Source organism: Leopardus geoffroyi, chromosome A3 (assembly GCF_018350155.1).
Source record: "Leopardus geoffroyi isolate Oge1 chromosome A3, O.geoffroyi_Oge1_pat1.0, whole genome shotgun sequence".
In the NCBI taxonomy this organism is placed as follows: domain Eukaryota; kingdom Metazoa; phylum Chordata; class Mammalia; order Carnivora; family Felidae; genus Leopardus; species Leopardus geoffroyi.
Window position 1 is genome coordinate 4,417,622 of NC_059336.1, and position 20,106 is coordinate 4,437,727.

The 20,106-nt window shown below is 54.4% G+C and overlaps 1 protein-coding gene and 1 long non-coding RNA gene across 5 annotated transcripts in view; one reads left to right on the plus strand and one right to left on the minus strand.

Moving 5' to 3' along the window:
- Window positions 1-1,296, minus strand: part of LOC123579933 (neuroendocrine secretory protein 55) — a 53,810-nt gene extending 52,514 nt beyond the window's left edge. The window contains exon 1 of the mRNA XM_045444102.1: window positions 48-1,296. Within this exon, the coding sequence (XP_045300058.1) occupies window positions 90-833 (744 nt within the window). The 5' untranslated portion in view covers window positions 834-1,296 and the 3' untranslated portion in view covers window positions 48-89. The remainder of the gene's footprint in view (window positions 1-47) is intronic.
- Window positions 1-20,106, plus strand: part of LOC123579934 — a 30,685-nt gene extending 10,579 nt beyond the window's left edge. For 3 of the 4 annotated variants that reach the window (XR_006703018.1, XR_006703019.1, XR_006703016.1), the window contains one exon: window positions 19,546-20,106. This is a non-coding gene — a long non-coding RNA (uncharacterized LOC123579934). Of the gene's footprint in view, window positions 1-5,776; window positions 9,294-19,545 lie in introns of those variants that run through there. The other variant, XR_006703017.1, reaches the window with a different exon arrangement.

The window sequence follows — 20,106 nt, forward strand, 5'->3', positions numbered from 1 at the left end:
TCCCACACCGACCCCAGGCTTCCCCAGTTTAGCGGCGGGCAACTAACCTGAGTCAAAGAAAACAAGGAGAATCTGGACGGCGTCCTCCATTAGTGACGCCGGATGGGGATGGGTCCCCTTTTGGAAGGGGACTCCGGGGATGGGTCGCGGCGGGTGGGCTTCTTCGGCTTGCAGCGGCGCTGCTGCTTCTTCTCCTCCTCCTTTGGCTCCTCAGACTCCTCGGGGTCCCTCGGATCCTTGTCCTCGGGCTCGGGCTCCTCCCCCTGCCTGGGGTTCTGGGGCTCCTGAGTGCTGGGCTGCGCGCGACTCGGGGAGGCGTCGGGGCTCCGCAATCTCAGAGCGTGCAGACGCTCGGTGAGAGATTGGCCGAAGGTGGTGTGCTTGGGCACCACGGGGCCGCGCTCGTCCTCGGGCTCGGTCTCGGGCTCAGTGGCGGGGGCGGTCTCAGGCTCGGTCTCGAAGTCGGTCTCGGATTCGATTTCAGACTCGGTCTCGGTCTCGCTCTCGGATTCGTAGTCAAACTCTTCCTCGTACTCTAGGCACTCGGGGAGGGACAGCTCGAGGTCTGCCTCCTCGTGCTCGTGGTCAGATTCGGGGGGCTCGGGGAACACCTGGGCGCCGGAGCGGTGGTGGGCGTTAAGGAAGCTCCGGCGCTGCTGGGCGGCCGCGCGCTGCTGGGCGCGGGCGTTGGAGGTGGCAAGGGCGCGGAGGAGCGCGATGGAGCAGGAGAGCCAGAGGAGCGCGGTGGCTGCCCGGCGGCCGATAGGTGGGCACAGATCGTTGTAGTTGTGGCGAGCTCGGCGCCACTGCTGAGCCCGGGACCTACGATCCATTCTCTTAGGCGCACACCGAGAAGCCCACCTGCCCTCTGGCTCTGCAGAGAGCGGCTCCGGTGCGCATCGGCTGCTGGAGCCGAAAAAGGTGCACCCCACGAGGTGAGAAGCTGGGTCCGGAGGTCCCAGCCCCACCTCGGTGTGAGGGGGGAAAAGGGAAGCACCTACCTTCCTGACCACTCAACTTTCTAAAGCTCCGCGCCTCCGCTCGCCTCTCTGAGCAAGAAGAAGGGATGGGAAAAGGGGGAAGAGAGAGTCTGTCTCCTCCCAGGCTCCTCTCTCTAAGTCTCAGACTCTGCGGTCTAAGACCCGGGAGAGGTGCCTCCGCTGGTCCTCTCGCCTGGGAGAGGAATGAGGAGACTGAGGCGGGGAGGGACGCGGCGGAGAGGTTCTGCAAAGTTGCGCGCCCGGACTTCAGCCGGGCATGTGCAGTAAGGAGGCGGGGGCGCCTCCCCGCGAGCTGCGCTGTGGCGCCGAGCCCGTGGCGCAGACCCTAGTGGGCCGGCAGGTGGCAGGAGGGAACCTTGTTTGGAAGGATTGGGGCGAAGCGAGGGGCGGGGGCCCTGGCGGGTGCCAAGGAGCAAAACGAGTGAGCGAGCTAGCCACAGGTTAGGGTGGGTATGGGTTCTCCGAGGGGTCCATACCCCTCCTCGGCTCCAGCATCCTCAGTAAAATAAAGCTGAAAACCAGACCGCTAAGTTGCAGATACTCGGCGGAATGAAATGAGGGTCTATGCGTGGGTATTAATGATCCAGCCACAGGCGATTTCCAAGGGCTTAATAGTTTGAGGATGGTAACCTCAGGCAGTCATTAATCAGGAAACCACCTTTGGCGGATCTGTTACAGAGACTGTAATTAAGAGCGTTTGGGAAAAATACTCGCCGCCCCCCCCCCCCCCCCCCAGTCTCAACTGGTTAATTACCTCATGGACAAACAAGCATCTTTCCAAGGAAGGGCCCCCACGGGCGGGGTGATGGGTAGCAAGTCCACAAACCCATCAGTGGACCGCCATGAGCTCTGGCTGAGATCGGGCGCTGGAAGACAGACTTTAATTAGCTGGAACCACTAGTTAAGAGAAGTCGTTCGGAGCTGATATTCAGCAGGTCTAGTCAGTTCTCTGCCCCTGTGGGGCGCTGCAGGCTGGTCAGCTATCAAGCAGATCTCATGGGGTACCCCTTAAAGCTCTTTCGTTTCATACAGAGATAGGTTTTCAACAAAGCTAATTCATTCGGCGAATATTTATTGACTGCCTAGCATGCGCCAGGCTCTGCTCCAGGTGCTGGAGTTAAAAAAAAAAAAAAAGAAAGAAAAACGAAAACTTACATTAATTAAGGAAAGGCTAGTTAGGACTAATCTGCTGGTAATCAGAACGTTAAACGACTCAGAATCCCTCCTTGCCCACCAATGCTTGATCCAGCTCGGGTTCTGCAGGAGAAAACTATCGGGTAATCAGAGTCTTGGGGCTAGGTGGTGGCTACCCACCCCAGACCCTGTTGAACCCCGAAGGCTAAAAGGTTGCAGGAAATGAATACATCTCTTTCTCAGCCCTGCAAGACCAAATGCGTCCTCCTGAAGGGGGATCCCTGGAGTCATTATACCTTTGCTCAGGAAAGGATGGTCCTCCAGAAGCTTTTGAGTTCCCTCTGTGATCCGACCGCTTCTTCTGGGTTGTGCACGATGCCTTCCCTGGTGAGGTGTGGACCACAGTGGTGTAATTCAGAGCCAAATCGTCTTCCTAGAGGCCCTGGATGTGTCAACAAAGTTGCTCTGCCTGGGACAGGTGGGGTTTTGCTGGTTTGTTTTGTTTTTGTCTTTGACTCAATATGGGGGAGCTTTGGAGAGGCATGACCTCCCATTAATTCTGGTTTCCCTTTCGAGCTTGTCTACCAGGCTTTCCCTCCTGGTGCTCCCTTCTTGGTGTCTAAAGAGTCCTGCCTCTCTCTACAGCGGTTAGGCGGCCTGGTGGAACTCATCCTCATATCGCCAGCACCATGCCCGCATACAGCTGTCAAATCCAGAGTATAGGCCTTAGCAAGATTCTAGCCACCGCTTTTGCCATGTTGAGGTTTTTTTGTTTGTTTCTGCATCTTGGCTGGGGACATTCTAGAATGTTCCTGACCTGGCTTCTTGGCTGTGTCTCTCTTGCATCTTGTGTTCTTCGAGTTAGTTTGTGGCATTCAAGTACTGATTGGTCTAATCAAGTGGCATTGATTTGGCAAGCCCCATACAAGGACACATGTCTGTAGTCTAGCTGTGCCCCACTCTCACAGTCTGCAGAGAAACTGAAAGCCTTTTACTGTCACGAGTGCCTGGCTCCCACCATCATGTGGAAATTAGTGTGGGACGCCGGACGGGCTGTTTGGAGCCGCCCAGCTCCAATCCTTCTCGCTCAGCCCCCGGTGAGGAGGGACGGCTCTAAAGGTTTTACTCACGTTGACCCACCTGCTTTATTCGTTTCAATTAGCGCAGCCTCCCTGACGGCGTAAGGAACATAAAGACATCGTTCAAGTGGTTTTTCAAGGCACGCTGGGAAAAAAAAAAAAAATCAGGAATATGTGGGTGCTGGTGAATGCCCTTTCAATGGAGACGAATGCCAGCTGTCAGCAACGAGGTGGATTATGATTCTTTAGGGTTCATAAGAAAGTGCTCCGTTTTTCAGAAGGAGTGCTCTATGCCTGTAATGGAGATGGCAGCCGCGAGCGGATCCACTAATACAGATACACGGAGATTGCCTGCGTTATTAACAAATGTGCGTTACATAATACGCAGTTTTGGACTAGATTCTGCATTAGTAATGCACTTTCTTTGCAAGATGCATTTTAATCAGCAAATGAACACTTAACAAAACACTGCATTTTAGAGCCCCGGTCCTGTACGGTTACAAATACATTTCGGTACGCATTCCGCACGGGCTCCTGGAGCAGCAGGACCGCACTGAAATGCTGTTCCATCTCGCACTTAGGGCCGAGGTCGAGCAAATGGATCTGGGCAGAAAATGCTGTTTAAAATGCATTACGTGCATGACTTTAAAAAGTGCTTGCTGCAGAGTGAATTTCAAAAAGGAGCAAGCCAGTGATGAACGACCTCGTGTTGTTAGCAGGCTAAGGAGCGAGGGGCTCTGTCTGTCTGCCGGTAAATAAAATGTGGTCATATGTCACCTTCGCGCTCTGCCGGAGGGAGGCTCCTCAACCTGTCGGACAGGAAAGCGCGGTTCCCAGCCCATCAGAGCATCATACAATAAGGTTCTGATTGGGATGAATTGTGGAGAACATTGTCCTCAGCCCCTTAAAGGATTGTCCTGTGGAACGGGCACTGAGATGTATTTTATGTGGCTCCAGAGGGCAAAATTATAAGCGATGGGTAGTAGTTACAACAGGCAGATTTCAGCTCAACCCCAGGAAGAATATTCTAACAATTAGGGCCCTGAAATGGAACGGCTGTCAGGAAGCAGTTGGCTCTTTGTCAGAAGCGGTGTTAAATCAAAGGACAGATGAGCACATGTTGGAGATGTTTTCCACGGGACTCATGAGCCGGGCAGAGTTGGAACTTGATGCGTGCCAAAGTTCTTTTCAACTCGGATTCTGATTCCATGAGAGGCATTTGGAGACCTTGGGAGAGGGGCTGGGGGCTCTACTGATGGACATGCCCTTCCGAGTCTGCTTCTATTTTAGAAGCATTTGAAAGTGCGTGCGGCTCAGTGACAGGAAGGAATGTTCGGGTGGCAGTTTCGGGACATGAGCAAACAGGTGTATGCGATGGAAGCGGCTGTCCGCTGTGCACAGCTTTCGTAGCCGGGTCCGGGCTCTGAGGCGCTTGGCTCCACAACTCACTTGTCGGAGCAAAGAAATGAGTGAAGTCTATTAACTGTACTCCTCCTCTGCCTCCCAGAGCCGTCCCGGAAATTAGGAATGAAATTGACTCTTCAGCCATGAGGAGTTGAGTCACTTCCGTGAGCGGGATGCTGTCGCAGGCACCGTGGGGGGGGGGGGGGGGGGAGGAGACAATAGTAATCGAGGATGAGCCGCGGTCTCACCCCCCCCCACACGCGTGCAGCGCAGGTGCCCCCAAATTCTAAAAAGGGGGCTGCCAACAGGTGCCGAAATAACAAATCCTACACGAGGTACATAAGCTGCTGAGGGAAGAGGCTGAGGAAGTGTTTATGCGAGCAGAGGGGGGAGTTCATCTGGTGGGTTTCTGAAAAAGGTGGGTTTTTTTTTTTTTTTCCCCCCTCGTCTGACTTTGGAGATTTTCTTGTTTTTTAAGAAGCCGTGAGAGGCTAGCTCTCAGTCCATCTGTTGTGTGTGCCTACCGTGCACGAGCTGTCGCTCTGGGGGAGGCCGAGATGGAGTACGGGGGTTCTCAAAAGGCTTGCCAGGCTATTGTCACGGGTCCCCTAGACACCAACACAGCTTCCGAGATGAGACATGAGGTAAAAGATTGGTTCTTTTCTGCCAGGGGAGAGGGTATAGTCACGCTTGAACGTATTGTGTGGTTTTTTTTTTTTTTGTTTTTGTGTTTTTTTTTCTGGACAGCCGTTGGAAAGGACTGCTTGTCAAGATGGAGAGCTTTACAAACTTTCTTTTGGGTAGAAATGAATTCAGGGAGTTTAAAGTATCCCCCACCCCTGCCCCGTGGCAGTGAGCCGCAGAGGCTCAGGCCCGCTGAGAATCTGGTGCTGCCCCTCCCACCTGGCCCCCAAAGAGGTCTGGGTACAGTACAGAAGCATTTGGCTCATGTCTCTGGGGCGCTGTTTTGCTGTTATTCAGACTGCAGTGGTATCGATGGGCTCTCACCAGTAGATTAATTTTGTGATTTGGGGGAAATGCCATCTGGAGCTTCAAGCAAATGATAGGGGGAAAATAACCTTCTTTTTGACCCGTCGGGATCGTGTCCGGGCCATCGTTGGGGTTATGGCACCCTATGTGTGTCCTTTGTTTTTACAGGGAGCCAGGATCAGAAGTGAACCCTGTTCCCGTGTACAGAGCCGTTAGGAGGTGTCTTCCCGGAGTGGCCTTGCCGTCCCTTGGGTTTGTGCTCTACCGAGGTTCTCCCGCCAATCCGACACCCACCCACCAGCCTCCCTGCCCACCCTCCTCCGCCACAGGAGCGATTTCTAGGCTCCTGATCCAACGGGAAGGGTCTGGAAGCTCCCTCATGGAGACAGAGCATACGCTTGGGCCTGCAGGTTCTTGTTGGTCATGGTGCCTGCCTTGCCCTGCTTTGGCCCTAGCTCTCCGCTTCCATATGGTCCCTGGTTCGCACTCTGGACTCTGGCCATTTGCCTGGCCTTCGTCCTGTCGAAATCAGGTAGGGTTCAGCCCATCTGCCCACCCCCAACTGACACTGTAGCTCGTCTGGTTCTTTCCCACGGACGGCTGACACCTCAGTGTCCCAAGTCGCCCGCAGTCCAGGTGGTTCTAGTCTCAGACGTGCCCCCTGCCCTGCACAGCAGGCTCGTCCTGTGGCTGGTGGGCTGCTGCTTGCAGAGGACTGGGCCACCCGGAACGTCCTCCGGTGCGTGGTTTTCCTTTGCGTCCCGCTCTCCTGGCCACCCCACCTCTTCCTCCAGCCAGCAGCACTGACACAGAGCCTCAACGTTGTTTTTCTCCCATCCGCCGAGACTCTGACTCACCCCTTCAGACTTGGTGGGGGAGTGAGCAAGCGAGCAGTGAGCCCAGAGGGGAGAAACTCTTAGTTGGTGTCGTGGTTCAGGCTCACGCTCATAGAAGCCCTTTCCGCTCGAGCTCTTCAAAATATGATTAGACCAATTTTACACATCTAGTCACTGAGGCTCTGGCAGATTGGGACTGTTTCTATACGTGCGAAGTGAAGTGGGGAATTGAGGCAATTATCTTCAGGCAAATGGCTCTGGGCTCTGTAATCAGGCCGTCCTGGTAACGGGGGGGGGGGGGGGGGGGGGGGGATCAGCCTCATTCACTGTAGCGCTGCTTTGAGTTCAAGAGGATTCGAGGCATTGTTTGTTGTTTGAGCCGGGCTTTGTTTCTCCAAAAGGCGGTCGGTCGGTCTGGTGAAGCTGCATCCGGCCCGGCGCAGGTGTCGGGGTGTGTGGCTCCCTTTGGTTTTACGGGGCGCCGTGGCCCAGGCGGACGTGGGGGAGAGTGATGCGGCGCTGTAGGCAATCAACAGCGCCCACCTCCGCTTCCGGTGGGGGCGGCCCTGGGTTCGCCTTGTCTTTTCTCCCCGGCCCTTCCCTCCTCCCGAGACACGTGGCCCCGGCGATCTCCAGGCCCGTCCCCGTGCGGGGACCCTACAGATTCCAGCGGGGCCCACGGTTGGGACACCACGCCGCACGTGCTAAAGGCAATGTCCTAAAACTCGGGAGAATAACAGCAGAAGTGAGCAAAATCAGAAACGAAAACTCCTAGCCCGGCCGTGGCTTCTCCCCCTTCCACTCATGGTTTTGGCTGCAAATCATTGTCCGTTGGGAGTTTTTCCCTTTGCTGGTCTAGACGCGGCCTCACGGCCAGCCGTCTCTTCCCTCACGGAACGAGAGAGAGAAGACTCGTGTTTTTCCAACGCGCAGAGGTCTCTTTTGCTTTGAGGCCAGTGCAGCCTTCAATCCCAATTGCCCTTCAGAACAGTCCTTGTCATTAGGAAGCTAACCAGCAGGTAACCCGGGCCGCGTGGGGCCTGCTGGGTGACACGGGGCGCAGGGCCCTGGCCAGGGAGCCCGGCCGGAAGATCCGTGTCCGTCCGCCTCTCACATCTCCCTCACCCACACTCATGCGTAGAGTCCGACAAGAGGATGTCATTAATAAACACGCCAGCAAGGAGACAGTGGGGCTTGAGATGGCCGTGGGAAAACACAGAGGAAGCAGAAAGGTGTTTTGTTTTTCTTTTTTCCGATTGTCGGAAACCTTCATCTTTGTCGCTTTGAAATTTCCTGATGTTGCTTAATTAGTTAAACCTAAAACTTCCTGTCCACACTTGAGATAAGAGGGTTTTGAAAAACATCCAGCCAGACTATTGTGGCATAATGTGGCTTGTGTATTTTTTTTTTTTTTTAAAGCTGATAGCTAGTTTATTCCTGCTCCGTTTGTTAGATCGTAACATCTTTCCCCAGTGTTTTGCTGTGATTGGTTTGCAGCCTTAATGATCATTGTTTTATACTGTATTTTAAGATCTGCTGGGGCAAATGCCTTCTTACGGCATACTATCTCAGAACCCTCTGATAGTTTTGCCCATTTATTTTCCTCTAGAATTTAAGAACCATTTTTATCAAGTTCTGTAATGACCTTGGTGATATTTTGACTGGAATTGCATTCACTCTATAAATTAAGTTGGGGAAGACTGTCATCTTTTCTGCATTGAGCCTTAGGCCCCAGTATGACCTCACTCTTCATTTACTTGAGTTTCTGTCTCTCTCATTAAGGATTTGTGTTTTCTTGACATGATTCTGGTACATCACATGTAGAGTCTGAGATGTGAAAATATATCCTGTATCTCCCAAGCATTTGCTACTTGTGTTGCCATTGTGAAAGGGCTCTCTTTTTTTATTATATTTTCGGGCTGTTTATTATGTGTTTATAGGAACAGTATTGATTTGGGGGCGTTTTTCTCAGATTCGGCGACTTTTAGAATTGGTTGGTTTAGGAGGCAGCCAGCAGCCTGCTCAAGCAAACCCTCAGTGAAGGGTGCAGAGGATTTTGTCGAAGGGATTCCTGCGTGAGGGAGAGAGGTGAAGTCAGTGATCCATCCTTCCTTCCTTCCTTCCTTCCTTCCTTCCTTCCAAGATTTTAAGGAATCTCTACACCCAAAGTGGGGCTTGAACTCCCACCCCAAGATCAAGAATCCCACGCTTCCTGACTGAGCCAGCCAGGGGCCCCCGAAGACTGTTCTTGATAATGGGATCTACATAAGCTTCCTTCCTCTTAGTATTTCACTGTCCTCTCTTCTTGAATCACAATAGATAGTAATTTGAGTTTTTTGTTTTAAGATTTTTGAGAGTTTTTTAGGTTCTTTTTTCAAAATTTTGTTTTCATTTCATTTTTTTAAACGATTTTACTTAACATTAAAAAAAATAAGTTGGGGGGCGCCTGGGTGGCGCAGTCGGTTAAGCGTCCGACTTCAGCCAGGTCACGATCTCGCGGTCCGGGAGTTCGAGCCCCGCGTCGGGCTCTGGGCTGATGGCTCAGAGCCTGGAGCCTGTTTCCGATTCTGCGTCTCCCTCTCTCTCTGCCCCTCCCCCGTTCATGCTCTGTCTCTCTCTGTCCCAAAAATAAATAATAAAACGTTGAAAAAAAAAATTAAAAAAAATTAAAAAAAAAAAAAGTTGGCAACCCCAGGTTGGCAGCTCACATTTCTTTGAAATTTTAGCATTGTCTGAAATCTCTAAATCAGGAACTTCCAGCCCATGTCCTCTTGGACTGTATAGTTTGTAATATTTGGTCATTCTGGGCTTTTTTTTTTTAAAAGGTCTTTTAAAACGTGTATTATTTTTGAGAGAGAGAGGGAGGGAGGGAGGGAGGGAGGGAGGGAGGGGCAGGCTCCCGAAGCAGGCTCCAGGCTCTGAGCTGTCAGCATGGAGCCTGATGCGGGGCTCGAAGCCAGGAACCGCGAGATCATGACCTGAGCCAAAGTCAGGCGCTCAACCGACTGAGCCACCCAGGCGCCCCTGGGCTTCTGTTTTTATTTAAAAATAAATTTGGTGTATTCTTCTGGTTAGTCATGTCATTTCGTCAGGTCGATGTTTTAGGTCTTCTCACCCCCCTGGTGCCTCTCCGTGCTCTCTGACGGCAGAGTAGAGTCCTTATTCCTTTACTAAAGAGGGGACGGGATGGGGACGTCCTCATGGTGTTTCTTTTTTTAAAGGGGTTTTCTCTCAATGTCCTTTCTTTGACAGTATTTAGGTGACTTTTAAGAGGAAACAAGGTGGCATCTCCTGAGAGGGCCCCAACAGAGAGGCGGAGAGGGGTAAGAGGTGAGAAACCAGACTGGGGACCAGATGGCCCTGGATGTGCGTCTTGTACCCCTTTGCTTCATAGTGGACCAGTGGCATTAACCTGTCTGGCTTTCTGTCTCCTCAGTTGCAAAAATGGCCTTTTAAAGGTGCCCAAACCCCTGCCTTCCAGGGTTACAGAGAGGATCTAATGAGGAAAAGAGATAGAGAGTGCCTAGCAGTGGTCTGTAACGAGCAAACTCCGAACCAGTCGTTTGACTGGTGGCAGCTGTCACTGACGGTGGTGGCCGGAATGATGGTGGTGGCGGAGGTGGTGGCAAAGGCCAGTAGGCAGGAGAGCGATGGTAAAGATGGGAAGGAGCCCAGTGAGAAAGCACCTGCCGGGAAGTTGGAGAGGCCAGTCACATCGGGTTTTGTCCGTATACGTTTCCAGTTCCCCCGTGGTGGCTTCTGTACCTGGTTTGAGGTCCAGAAAGGCACCGAGGACCCACTACGGACGCGCTGGGCACCAGGAATATGCTGGTGAGCTGGATCAGACTCGTTCTCTCCACTTGGTGCATTCAGTGGGGGATCTGGAAATAATGAATCATCATATTAAGGAGAGTGTTGTTGCAGCCCAAGCTAAGGGCACTGGAAAAGAAACGTGTTTTCTTTTTTCAGAGTGTACGGGAGAGGAAGCTGTCCTAGATTTGGGCACGTCAGGGAATACTTCCCTGAGAAAATGATACGTGCACACTTGAGCCGTGAACTGAAGGATGAGTATGTGGTGGCAGGGGGGGTGGTGCAGTTCCAGGGCAGGAATAGCGTGTCCGCGGGCCCTCTGCTGGGAGGGACCGAACGGGCATGAGGAGAACCTGCAGAAGGTCAGCGCGAACATGGGGTACAGAGTGAAGTGAGTCTGGGGGGTGGACGGGGGCCACCATGTCGGGCCTCTGGCCCGCCAGGACGACGTGTAGTCTTGTGTGGTGAACGCCCTTAGGATGGTGGGAAACCCTTGTCCTGATGGCTGGGAGGTGCCACAGTCAAGCCGTCTGTTTCAAAAAAACTCTCTGGCCATGGGCTCGGGGGCTGGAATTTGAAGGAAGCTAGAGATGATGGGAGTAGTTGGGTCTACGGAAGGTCGATGGTTCTATAAAGGCATAAAACCAGTGGTAGTGAGAGTGGCCTTGAGAGTCACTTGGGAAGTTGACTAGCAAGGCTTGGCAGCCGCATGGATTCAGGGAGTCCGCTGTGTGAGGAAGGATGCCTGGCCAGAACCAGAGGGAAGCCCGTGCCTTTCGCTGAAGGGACAGGGGTGGGGAGTGGGGTGAGTTCTGTTCTGTCCCTGGCTCGTTGAGTTAGAAGTGCGCTGCACGACCTGTGAGGAGGAATCCACCAGGCAGAAGGATGGGGCGGGTCTAGAGCCCCGGGGGGAGGCGCTGGAGTGGGAGCGGAGGAGTCTAGTGGGAAGGGCAGTACAAGAGAGACCCCCAAGTTGAGTTTCCAGCCAGAGTCGTTGTGGATAGAAGCTTTCCGGTGCTGCGAGGGACTGGAGATCGAGTCGTAGCCCCTTGGTCGTTCAGATGAGGAAACGGAGGCTCGGAGAAGGCGGCCCCGCTGGTTTGTGGCAGAAGCCCTCCTAGACTGGATTCTTCACCGTCCTGCTTCGGTCCCCGTGCGGCACACCAAGTGGAGTATCTTCCCGTAGACGCAGAACGTGAACCGAGGGCTCGGACGTCCACCCCCTTGATAGCAGATCTATTTTTTGTTAGCATCCAAACGGACAGCTCACAGCTTCGCCCTCTCCTCTTGATCACTTTAGAACTGACATTCTGCCGGCTCCTTATTAAAGAAAGAGCAAAGCAAGAGCTGGCTGGGAGTGGTTTCAAAGCTCGAAATAGAACTATACCATGCCCTTAATTCTCAGGCCTGGCAAGGCCCACACGGCAGCCGGGAAGGACTCGGGCAAGGTTAAAGCTAAGATCATTTGGCGACACTCTTTTCCTGCTGGTTATTCAAAAATCCAGCCAAGTCCCAGAGCACCGGTTATTACTTAAAGCTGGTCCCCAGAATATGGGGATTACGTACAAGAAAGGCAAATCTGTCGTTCTCAAGACCCTTTTTCAAGATGCCTCCTCTGTGAAACCGGTGAGGTGTCAGCCGCTTCTCCTGGCTGTTACTTTAAAAAAAAAAAAAAAAATGCAGTGTTTAATTACACGTGGAGCGTGTGGGTTCGGTTTATCATAAATAAGTTAATGATACAGACTGGGGCTAGGCCAACGTCGGCTTTAATGGCCTGCCACCACCAGCCATGGTCTCCATACTCCACCTCTCAAATTCCCCGAGGCTACCAGCTTCGCGTAGAAAAATGCCTTGTTGCAAAAAACACAAGTCACGTTTCTGTCACTTGGCAGAGTCAGCTTGGAGGCCCTTGGTTGGTTCACCCAGGATCTCCCTTGTTCTTCGCAGTCGTCACCCTGTCATCTCTGGTCCCGGTAGAAGACCGTTGACAGTCACTTCCCAATTGATGTCCACTTTGGCTTATTTCTACTCGGTCCCCTGTCCTGGCACATACTTCTGTGCACACGTTTACAGGGGTTTCTCTAGGGTCAATCTTAAGCGGTAGGACTGGTAGGTCACAGGTAGACACGGAGCTTTGACTCAGTTTTCCCTTTAGTACGAGACTGCCAGTCTGTCCCCACCAGCAGTGTGTGTGTCTGTCCTCACACCACCCAGTTGCTCTGGCCGAGACAGCAGTGACACCAGGTCTGTGGCCAGACCCCCTCCAATTTGGAGCCAGATCCTGGAGCTGTTTTCCTGAGGGCCATGACCTTGGCGGTTGAACTTCAGTGAGATAGATTTCCCAGACCTGCCACCAAGGGAGGTGGGGGGAGACCTCACTGAGGGAGACGAGGCGAGAGGCCGCCGAACAGGCTCTGCGCCCAGTTTCTTCGAGTTCTTACGAAGGGGACGGAGTTCTCTGAGACAAGCATCGACACACCGCTCTTGCCGGTGTCCCCTCGGGAACGCTAAGCAGTGCTCTGATCACGTGATCATTTCGAACCTGCTTGGTAGACGTCCTCCCCCGATCCCTGATCTAGACAGTGTAGATTGGGAATGACCACGATTGAAAGAATGCTCTCCAGCCAGCCTTTGAGATCGAGGACCCTGTCCCCCGCCCTCCTTCCTGCCCGGCTCATTGCTGGCATAGACGAGGTAGTCACAGCGCATAACCAGAGTTCCCTTATGATTTATCATCCAACACGGACATTTTTGAGTGTGAAAAGCCGCGGTAACTGGAGGGGGTGCTGGGGTGACAGGGGTTAACCAGGGCTTTCCTGAAAACCGAGTTGTAGGGGCATCCTAGCTTTTCTTAATAGTGATATTAGTATTGTTATTAATATGATAACATTGTTACATATATACATAAAATTAATGACATTAACATTGATATTACTTTCAGCACGTTTAAAAGAGTAACTTCCCATCTCCAACTAGTTTTAAAATAGGCTTCTCTCCGAAGAGAGAAAGGTCTGCCGTGGGAACCCCTGTTAGTTAAACTGGTTGAACTCTCTGCATGAACAGGGAAATTTGCCCAACTGTGTTTCTGAAGTCATGGTGGAAACGCAAGGAAAAGAGCAAACTGGGGAGAAAGAAAACAGGAACTTTCTCTGAGACCTTTCCTGGGGGTTTCTGACCAGAGAGCCGAGGTAAGTGACCACATGGTTGTTGGGGGCTTGGTTTGGCATCAGCGGCCAGGACTCTGGGCCCCTCTCCTCCCCCCTCCCCAACCCACGCACTCCATGCTGAGGGCCCAGTGTACCCTCTCTAGCAGGGCCATTGGAAGTGCCCAACACGTGGCTTGCCTGGAACAGAGAAGGTGGGAGGTGGCCTGGAGTGTGGAGGGAATGGCCATTTTTAGGCAGAGAATGTAGTCAAAAACTTTCTGAGTTCAAAAGTACTATAGAAATTAGAAAAAAATCTATAGTCCTTTAGAAGTATTGAGATTCTTGCCCAAACTTCAGTTGTTTCCGTACTAGCTGGATGATTTTTGCCTTATTCCCATTCTATAGCTATGCTTCACGGTGTTCTTTAAATCACCTTGCTGTATTTATGTAAATGAATTTAGTTTTAAAGGAAAATTATTCCAATATCACTTGGCTTCTGGCTAAGAATTTTTTAAATGCGCAAGGAGATAAATGCGTAGCTCTTAAAATGGACAGCAATGGCTCTTGGCCCTTTGGAATCCCCTCGGCACCGCCTTCGTCCGGGGCGGCCCTGTCTTCCCCGCAGCATGCGGTGAGGGGCTGAGTCCGTTCATCCACCGGGGAGAATCCCCGACTGGACCCTAGCGAAGATAGCATGACAGGTGGACTTCCTGTCTTGTGTGCCGTATTCTTGCCAACAGACATTTACCATCGACGGGGACGGAGAGTTCGACCCTGGTATCTAGTAAGGCAACTCCTGGCTGAGGAGGTGGTGGGAAGGAAGAATTCTGCTTCCAACCCGCTGAAGCCTGTTGAGCTCCGACAGGACTGAATTACTTGGGGCATATTTTCTTTCCATGACATTTGCCGTCACCTCACGTGTTTTTGTTTGCAGACGCAGCCAAGAAACAGGCTTATCGGTGAGGCTTTAACCCATGCCCTTGGCCTCCGCAGAGCTCTGTCCCAAACAACGGGAGCGCGAGCCCAGGCACCTTCCACTTCCTGCCGACGTGCCTCGCAGGGGCCCACCCACTCCCCCGCTTTGTGCTGAGGCCTCTTCTCTCACGAGGGGCTTTTCCGGGGATTTGGGGCGGGGGGGGGGGGGAGGTGGCTCTTTTCTCCCATCATGTGCTTGGTTCTTGAGTGGATGCCAGAAAATGCCAGAAAAGAGCCTGTGCCTAAAAGTACAGATCCAGAAGTGGGGTAGGATACGCTTTTCAGACAGGTCAGAGGCAAGCAAAACTAGGCTAATACGTACACGATAAAAGGAACACGTTCGAGGCACGCGTGGGATACACCGGAGATTTGTGGCTCTGCTCGTTTGGCACAGAAGGTGGGCGAGGGCGGGGGAGAAAGGCCGTCCAGTGGATGCGGTTCCCGGCTGTGTCTTGCTTGGGTTGGCTCATTGTGTGTTTGTAAGTCCTAAATTTAAAAAGTATGTGTTGAGACGGTCTCCATGGGTCAATGGAATGGGACAGTTGAAATGAATCCAGGGCATGCGGGGAGGGGACCCGTTGTGTCCCGGCCGAGGACGTGGTTTTCGGGCCAGGCTGTGACCGGCCGGCGCATCGGGGCTCTGCTCCCCGCCCGCCCTTTCTTTCATACCAAGTGAGAAGTGTTCCTGGCACGTGCTAGGTTCTCAGCAGTTTGTTGGGGTTTTTTCCACACATGTGTTGTGAATATGTGTTGGGTATTTTTGAACGTCGAATTCAAATTTTGTTGCGTTTTGGTTGACTCTTTTCTCACGTGCGTACTTTTAAACTCGTCAGCCTGTCGTTACGGAGGTTTCCAAGCGTGCGGAGGTGGAGGTGAGACCCCGGGGCCCCGCACGGCTGCGGTAGCCTGTCAGCGACTGCTGCCTCCTTCACCCCAAGGAGAGCAAGTCAGGTAGCTGAGCCTGCTCCCGGCACCCCCCCCCCCCAACCCCCGAGGCACTCCATCCCTGCACAGATCTAGGGCACCCTCGCGAGGGGAGGAGACGCCAACCCCTGGAGCCCCAGGAACCTCCTGGAGCCACCGCCCCTCTCCTGGGTCCCCCGGTAGAGGCCCCCACGTTGATCGCCGGACACTTTTCCGATTCCCAAAGTAGCGCAGACCCATTTTTGGTGACCGGGCAAATCCCGGCTCTGCTCTTTCTAAAAGAATGCACATTTGGAACATACAGAGCCCAAATCAGTGTGATGTCAGTTGTCACTGTCCCTGTGGAAAGATTTTGCCACGGCCAGCTGCCGGGCCTCTTCGCGCTGTATTAATAGCAGGGCCGTGGGGCCCGATGGGGTCGGAAGCCAGGGAGAGGGGAGGGACAGCTGTGGCGGACATCACACCATGCTCCAGGCATGTGCTCCCGTGTCACGGGCACACAGATGGCCCACACCTTGCCCTGCCGCTCAAAGCCCCCCCAGGCCTGTGCCTGTCTTCTCCTTGTAGGGTCAGGAATGGGCTCCGGCGGACGGTGCACTTGACAGAGGAGCCAAATTAAGACGGGCACGACTGGAACAGAGGGTTCGGGTGGCCCCGTGTTGTTCTGGGTCAGCTTACGCTTTTACCGGAAGCACAGGCAAGTGCCGGCCGAACGAGGCGGTGGTATTTAAACAGCTGGGGGTATTGGGTTCTATATTGCCAAGGCTGGACGGATATTTTTAAGTGTCACAGGCCAAATGGAACCTCCGCTGGCACCGGCCAGAGGGGCAGGGGGATTTGGAGGACACCGCACCACCGTGGCTGGATAGGGTCCGGAGGGCGGGGGGAGGATTAGTGCCTGGGAAGAAGCCCAGCGCGTGAGGTTCAGCGACGACAGAGCGGGAGGGTCATTTAAGTAAGTGGTAGGCGCCTGGCGGGTGGGGTCAGGGGCAGGTGGACAAGTGTGGAAACGCCAAGGACTCATCCGGAGCTGGGAGGTCAGCAGGGTGGAGCCCCCGAGCTCACGGGGGAACGGGCCGGGGAATCAACCCTGTGGTCAAGGTTCCTGGCTCTGGTGTCCTACAGAACTGAGCATTGACCTCAGCACCCCAGTGCCCGCCCCACTCCCTTGGGGCAACTCATTGATCTGCCCGGGTGGTCCCCCCCCCCCCCCCCGAGTCGGAGGGAAGGGACCAGGGCTCCTGGAGGATTAAGCTGGACGAGTTAGCTACCTGACGCTCAGGAGCAAGCCCCTAAATGGTGGCTGCTGTTGTTACTAGCAAACGCGAATCTGTGGAAAACCGCCATCGTGGAATGGCTTGGAAACCGCCCTCCAGGCCCATCCCACCCGGCGACATGTTGTGTTTCAACCGCACAGAGTATTGTCTTTGACGTCGGTGTTCTGGTAGCCGCCAACGTTTGGATACCGGGAGATGCTACCAAAACTTTTGGAGAGTTGACTTCTCCCGGCCTGTGGGAGCCTCGGGTCGGCCAGGACTCGTCCGCAGGCAGCCGTAACCGAGGGGCGGCTGCCCCCTGTCGGCGAGCTGCAGACCACGCCGGGCGCCACCTGGCCCCATCACTCACCTCTGAGCAGGGCCTGGCCTCTGTAGGCATTTGCACTTGCTGTCTCTGCAGTCAAGTGGAGCTATTATTATCTCAGAAGGGGCGAGGGCCATCAGAATTAGCCACTGACTTGCTGGCTGGGGCCTCCTTGACTTTGCCCTGACATTGGTCTTGGGAGACCTGGGCTCATGGAAGAGCACTGGGTGGCCCGGCCTGGGACGGGGGAAGCAAAGGAAGGGGCGGCTGGCTTTCACGAAGGCCCCTGCCAGGCCCCCGGAGGCAGCTCGCTGCCCGCTTTTCTCCCCGTGGCCCCTTAGTAACCTGAGCAGAAACACAACAGGGTTAGGGCAGTTACTGCGGCGATGCCAACGCCCTTGTGGCCCTGGGCCTCTTGGTCACGAGGATGGGGCTTGGGAAGGCTCGAGGGGGCCAGGGTGGGTCTGGAACCTGGACGTGGCTTCTTAGCACCGGGAAGGAAGGCTAAGGGGGCGTTCGGTGGCGAGGAGGGGGGAGTCTTGGGGCCCTCAAGTTCATCCCTGTTGCTGCGCAGAATCTCTTGCTTGTCCTGTGCGGTTCAGACTCCCTCTTCCTTGTCCAGGCCCCTGGGAAGACCCCGTGGCACCAGTGACCCAGCTGGGCCTCCGGGGCCACCTGTATGACCCTCCTCTTCTGAGGAGTCTTCCCTGTGTATACACAGCCAGGCTCAGACTCGGAGAAGCCCTTCCTCCTGGTCTGTCTGCTCCTTCGCCGGACTTCCTCTTTCCCAGATGTTTGGGAAATACGTTGATTTCATCTTCACGGCGGTTTTACAGGGAACCTGAGGTTCAGGGAGGTCAAATAACTTGTGCAAGGCCATCCAGCCGGACAGTAGTAGAGTCTGGGTCTGAACTCCAGAGTCCACCTTCTAAACCACTGCCTTTGAATGCTGCTTGGGAGAGGTGGGGGTGCTCCAGGGAGGAGTCTGGGATGACGCTTGGGCTGAGGCAGGAGCCCTCCCTGGAGCCAGTTGGGGGTAGGCCCTGGGTCGTGGAGAGCGGGCCACGGGCTCCAGGGACAGAGGGACGCCAGCCCGGCTGCAGGAGTTGAGAGGGAGGCGAGCGGGGGTGGGTGAGGGCGTGTGGAGTGCCGAGGAGTCTAAGCTGTGGTCTGAATCCACATCTTCTAATGCTTTTTTCTGCTACCCCGTGGAAGAGGGGTTGGCAGAGGCAGAGGAGCGGCTGGGAGACCAGCTGGTCTCGAGGAGGCCCGGCTGGACCCGCCAGTGGTCATGATGAGTATGTTTGCGATGCATTTGGGAGGCTCGCGGCCCCGGCCTGTGGATGTGCCACAGGTCAAAGGTCACTCTAATTTGACCAGGGTCTGAGCTGGGTTAGCTGGGGCCTGGTTCCTGAGGTGGCCCAATCTGGGGAAGGCTTTCCCTCTGAGGCCTCTCTCTCTCTCTCTCTCTCTCTCTCTCTCGCTGGTTCCTTCCAGCCTGGAGCGGACATGGCCTCAGGGCAAGGCAGCCTTGGAGAGCCGACGGGTGTGGGTGGTAGGGGGGATGTCATGGTTAGGAAGACCAGCCACAGGCCGGATGGACACCAGTGTGTGTGTGGTGACCCGATTTCCAGCAGTGCCTTCCCTCTCACCAGCACTTCTGGAAGGAGCAGTAGGACCTGTTGATACGGTGTCATAGGAGTTTTCTGATTGTAACTTTCTGGCGGACAGTGAGCCTTGAGAGGTCTGTGCCTGAAGCCCCTCCTCAGGCCCATGATGAAAATGGGCAGCTGGATTGGGTGTGTGGGTGGCCCGTGCTCCCTGTGGGTGCACCGTGAAGGGGTCTTGTGGACACCCCTAGGTTCTCCTGCAGCCCCGCCCTTGTCCTCTCTTTGGGTGAGGGACGTTTCTGGGGCTCAGGGGGTGGCACAAAGTGCCCCAGTCCCTCACCACTAGGTGGCGCAGCTGCAGTGATGATGTTGACGGGGCTTTCGATGCCCCTTTCTCAGGAGAATCCCTGGGTAGGGGTTCCTGTGGTCCCCTTGGCCCTGGACGCTTCCTGGACCTGCTCTGGATCTGGCCGTGTGGTCTCGGGTAAGTGACAGCACCTGCATGGCTTTCCGGAACGCCAGTTGGGTCCGGAGATGATGGGTTTCCAGCAGCGCAGTCATTTCGCGGTGCATGAGGCCCCAGATCCAACCGCCTCATTCCCTCTGTTCCCCAGCCTCTGTCCCTGCTCTGCGGCGTCATCGGGACCGCCGTGGTTCTGTCTCCTTCCTAAAGGCTTCCGTGAGCTTGACTTCTTGTGGTCTGCTCTTACCGGCCAAGGCTCTGAAGTCAACTCTGAGCCGGCGATTGGCCCAAGGTCCCACCAGAAGGCCTTGGAGATCGTGACTCCCAGCCGATCTCATGAAGCGCCGGGTCTCTCTCATCAGAAGAGGGGCCACACTTCCAGAACCGTTACTGCTTCTCTCAAGTCCACAACAGACAACAGTCCGAAGATGGCCCCTCAATAGGGGTTGCGCTGGTGGCTGTTCTTCAAGCTGAAGAGCCACCCGAGTGTGGCCGTGGGGTGTCGTCGTGTGTGTGCACGCGTGTCTGTGTGTCTGGTTTGTTCGTCCTGTTAACCCTTCCTTCCCCCTCTTCTCATCCTTTCCGTCCCCAGCCTCTTTGTTCTCGGCTGTCCTCGGAGCCTCCGGCAGCCGTGTCCCCGCTAAAGCTCTGGCAGCACTGTGTGTCGATGCTCCTTGAAGCTTCAGCCTCTTCTCGATGGGAGTTTAACCTTTGCTCTGAAGCGAGGTTTTGCTAAGAGACACGGGTCTGTACAAACGAGGTGAGATCAGCCTTCGCCTCTTACCAGAACCGTTGTTCGGAAGGGTTTCTGTGCCTCATCGTCTGCAGATGTCACTTGGGAGTTGAGTCCTATTTAGCTTTGAGGAACGGCCCAGCAAGGGGGCCCCTCCCAAACACCTTGCCTGAGCTTACTTTGGGTTCACCCCCAGGCTTCTTGAAGATTAATTCACGGTGGCAGCTCCCCGCACCCCCCCCCCCCCCAACAGCCACCTGAGCTGAGAGGACTTTTACCCTGCTGGGTTACCACCGAGCTGTATCAGGTGAAAGCGGGAACCTCCAGACCATCTGTTGTTAAAGAAAAATTAATAACGGAACACGTATAGAGCAAACACTTTGTACTGCTGCATAATAAATGTGGAATGCAGTGACCTTG